Source organism: Myxine glutinosa, chromosome 10, assembly GCF_964187855.1.
Source record: "Myxine glutinosa chromosome 10, kmMyxGlut1.1, whole genome shotgun sequence".
NCBI lineage: Eukaryota > Metazoa > Chordata > Myxini > Myxiniformes > Myxinidae > Myxine > Myxine glutinosa.
This window is the reverse complement of record NC_136270.1, coordinates 76860406-76863002: the sequence shown is the minus strand read 5'-3', so window position 1 is coordinate 76863002 and position 2597 is coordinate 76860406. Positions and strand designations below refer to the sequence as shown.

Sequence of the window (2597 nt, the reverse complement as noted above, 5' to 3'; positions counted from 1 at the left end):
TATATTGCAACCCTCAGATCGGCAAGCAGCAGCCTCTTCACTCTTGTATGGACAGACCTGGATAAAATCACAAACTCGTCAAATGGGTGGAACATGTTTTTCAATCCTGAAAAATCTCATACTCTCACTTTGTCTCTCCAAAAAGACCATCTGGAAAACCTTCCCATCAACTTTCTTAACAATCCTCTCGAAGAAGTTCTGTCACTCAACCTGTTGCGTCTCACGATCAGCCATGATCTTTCTTGGGAAAAACACATTTCCAAGCTGGACTCCAAAGCCAGTCACTGACTGGGCATCTACCATTGTGTGAAGTTATTTTCTTGGCACACCTGAGCTTCTAACCACATACAAAGCTTTCATCCACAGCTTGATGGAGTACTGCTCTCCCCACTGGGCTGGTGCTCCTGCCACACAACTAGGTTGGCTTCACGCTGGAGAAACCAAAGCGTTCAGAATCATTGGTATCTCCCATGATGAAGCTGATGCTGAGGGCCTTTCACTCTTTCACTGCAGGCAGGTTGGTGGTCTTTCTATCTTCTACCTACTCCTCTCCGGCTGAGCACCCCCAGCTCTGTCTGTGCTCTGTCCCCCAAACATTCCTGCAGGACGCACAGGATCTGTCAGCATCCCCCTTCTCGTGAAACTGCCAAAATGAAGACTCCCTACTTACCTTCACTCTTTCATTCCTCTTTTTTCTGGCTCTGGAACAAACGCCCACCCTCTCTTCAATCCCACTTCTCCCTCCAGATCTTCAAAACAGCTGTTCACCACCATATCTTATCTTCCCCCATCCAAAACATAGATCTTTTCTAACCCCGTTAATCCACCCCAAATCAAACGCCTTCAAATTTCGTTTTCTTTCATGCAAGTTCTTGTAGTGTCCATCTCGTTTATGCTGTGTACCCCGCCCCATTCCTCTCCCTTCCACAGATCTTCCGATGTTGCTGTTCGCGACTGTTGTTCTACATCCCTCTCTCTCCCCCTCTTGTCTCCCACTCACTTTATTATATGTTATATGTGTTGGCTCTCACACGAGCCTTGACTGACGTATAAACAAAAAGGGTGGTTGTGAACTGTTGTGAAGAGAGCTTTTATGAATACCAATGGTGTAATGGTCATGTAGCTTTCACAGGATACCGTTTCATTAATTTCTGCATTATCATCTGAGGGAGAATCTGAAAGCTGCGGCGGATCTCAGCCATACGGAATCCATAAACGATCGGATTTGCAAGAGGCTGCAGCAAATAGAACAATGAATCACTCAGGTGTTTAAAAACGTGAGAGGAAGATTTGCTCGCTGACAGACGCAGAGAGATGATCGTAAAAAAAAAGGAGAAAAGGAAGAGAGAAAGTACCATGCAATGGGTGACACATGTGTGTAGAGCCTTACTTCTTCCCTCGGAGTTCTTGGTTGAACATAGACATTCGTAGAGAATTAAACTATATGTGATGATAACAACTGTGATGATAAAGGTGATTGTGATAAAAGATATGACAAGCCCATAAATACTATGTACAGTGATATCATCACATGACAGTTTAGCGACAGCAATGAAAACACATCCCACATTAGGAAGTACATCCTTGCAGAAGGTCAATCGCAAAATTAATAAGGGTTGAACACCTGCAGCAAGGAAACACCAGCACAGTGTCGCCCACATCACTCTGTGAGCTTTGCTGTTCGTGATCAGGACACCGTAACGGAGCGGATGGCAGACGGCCAGGTAACGATCGATAGCCATGATTGCGAGTATGTAAGGCTCCATTACAACATAAAATGAAATGTAAAAAGCCTGAATGAAACAAAGATTTATCCGAGTTTGTGTATTTACGATGATACTGTACATGAGTCGAGGAAGCACAGCTGTTGAACATATAATGTCCATGAATAACAAATAAGCAAGGAAGATGTAGACAGGTTTGTGTAACTGCTTTCTCAGGATAATGAGCAGAATCAACACCAGGTTGAGAGTGACAGTAACAATATAGATGAAGAAGAAGACACTGAAAGCCCAGGGCCGAACCTGAGGTGGCTCATTGAAAATCGCTTGGAGGAAGAACACGTGCTTCAGTGACTGATTCATCTCTGAGAAAAGGTTTGATAACTCTGGGGAGAAAAAATATCACCAACATTAGCGCTTTGCGATGAAGTAATTCTGATTGAAAAATACATCCAAAATATTTGGGAACAAAAACGAGTGGGAAATTCTCAAAGGTGGAGGTTGTTCAATGTTTACACACGTGAGCACACCTTTGTATTTCTCCACTGAAATTGTTTCCTTGATTTGTATCATGTCCTCTCTTTTTATTAATTTGAGTGTATTTGTGGTGATGAAGCAGAATGATTTGTGGGTTTTTTTCCAGTTTTAATTCCCAAATGAGGTATGAATAACAGATCATATGGTGATTGAACTTGTTTCTTTGTAACCATGTGACTGCTGTGTAATTCGATATCTGCAAACATGCAGGTTGATCCAAAACTATTCATCCTAAATAATCGTGTTACCTGCTTCAATTTTGATCAAGCATCTTTTCAGTCTGAGGCTCGGACACAATGTTGTACACACATGATATCATGGATGTCTGAGGACACATCA

At 42.7% G+C, this 2597-nt stretch overlaps 1 protein-coding gene across 1 annotated transcript; it reads right to left on the bottom strand.

Moving 5' to 3' along the window:
* Positions 1-1115: 1115 nt before the first annotated feature.
* LOC137433449 (olfactory receptor 8G17-like) lies at positions 1116-2084 on the bottom strand. The gene has a single exon (XM_068125779.2). It carries the CDS (start codon positions 2082-2084, stop codon positions 1116-1118), a length of 969 nt encoding a protein of 322 aa, XP_067981880.2.
* Between the last annotated feature and the right edge of the window lie 513 nt (positions 2085-2597).

What these genes read in the sequence shown, in the direction of transcription:
- LOC137433449 (XM_068125779.2), bottom strand. Translation starts at nt 2,084, where the DNA reads ATGAATCAGTCACTGAAGCACGTGTTCTTCCTCCAAGCGATTTTCAAT.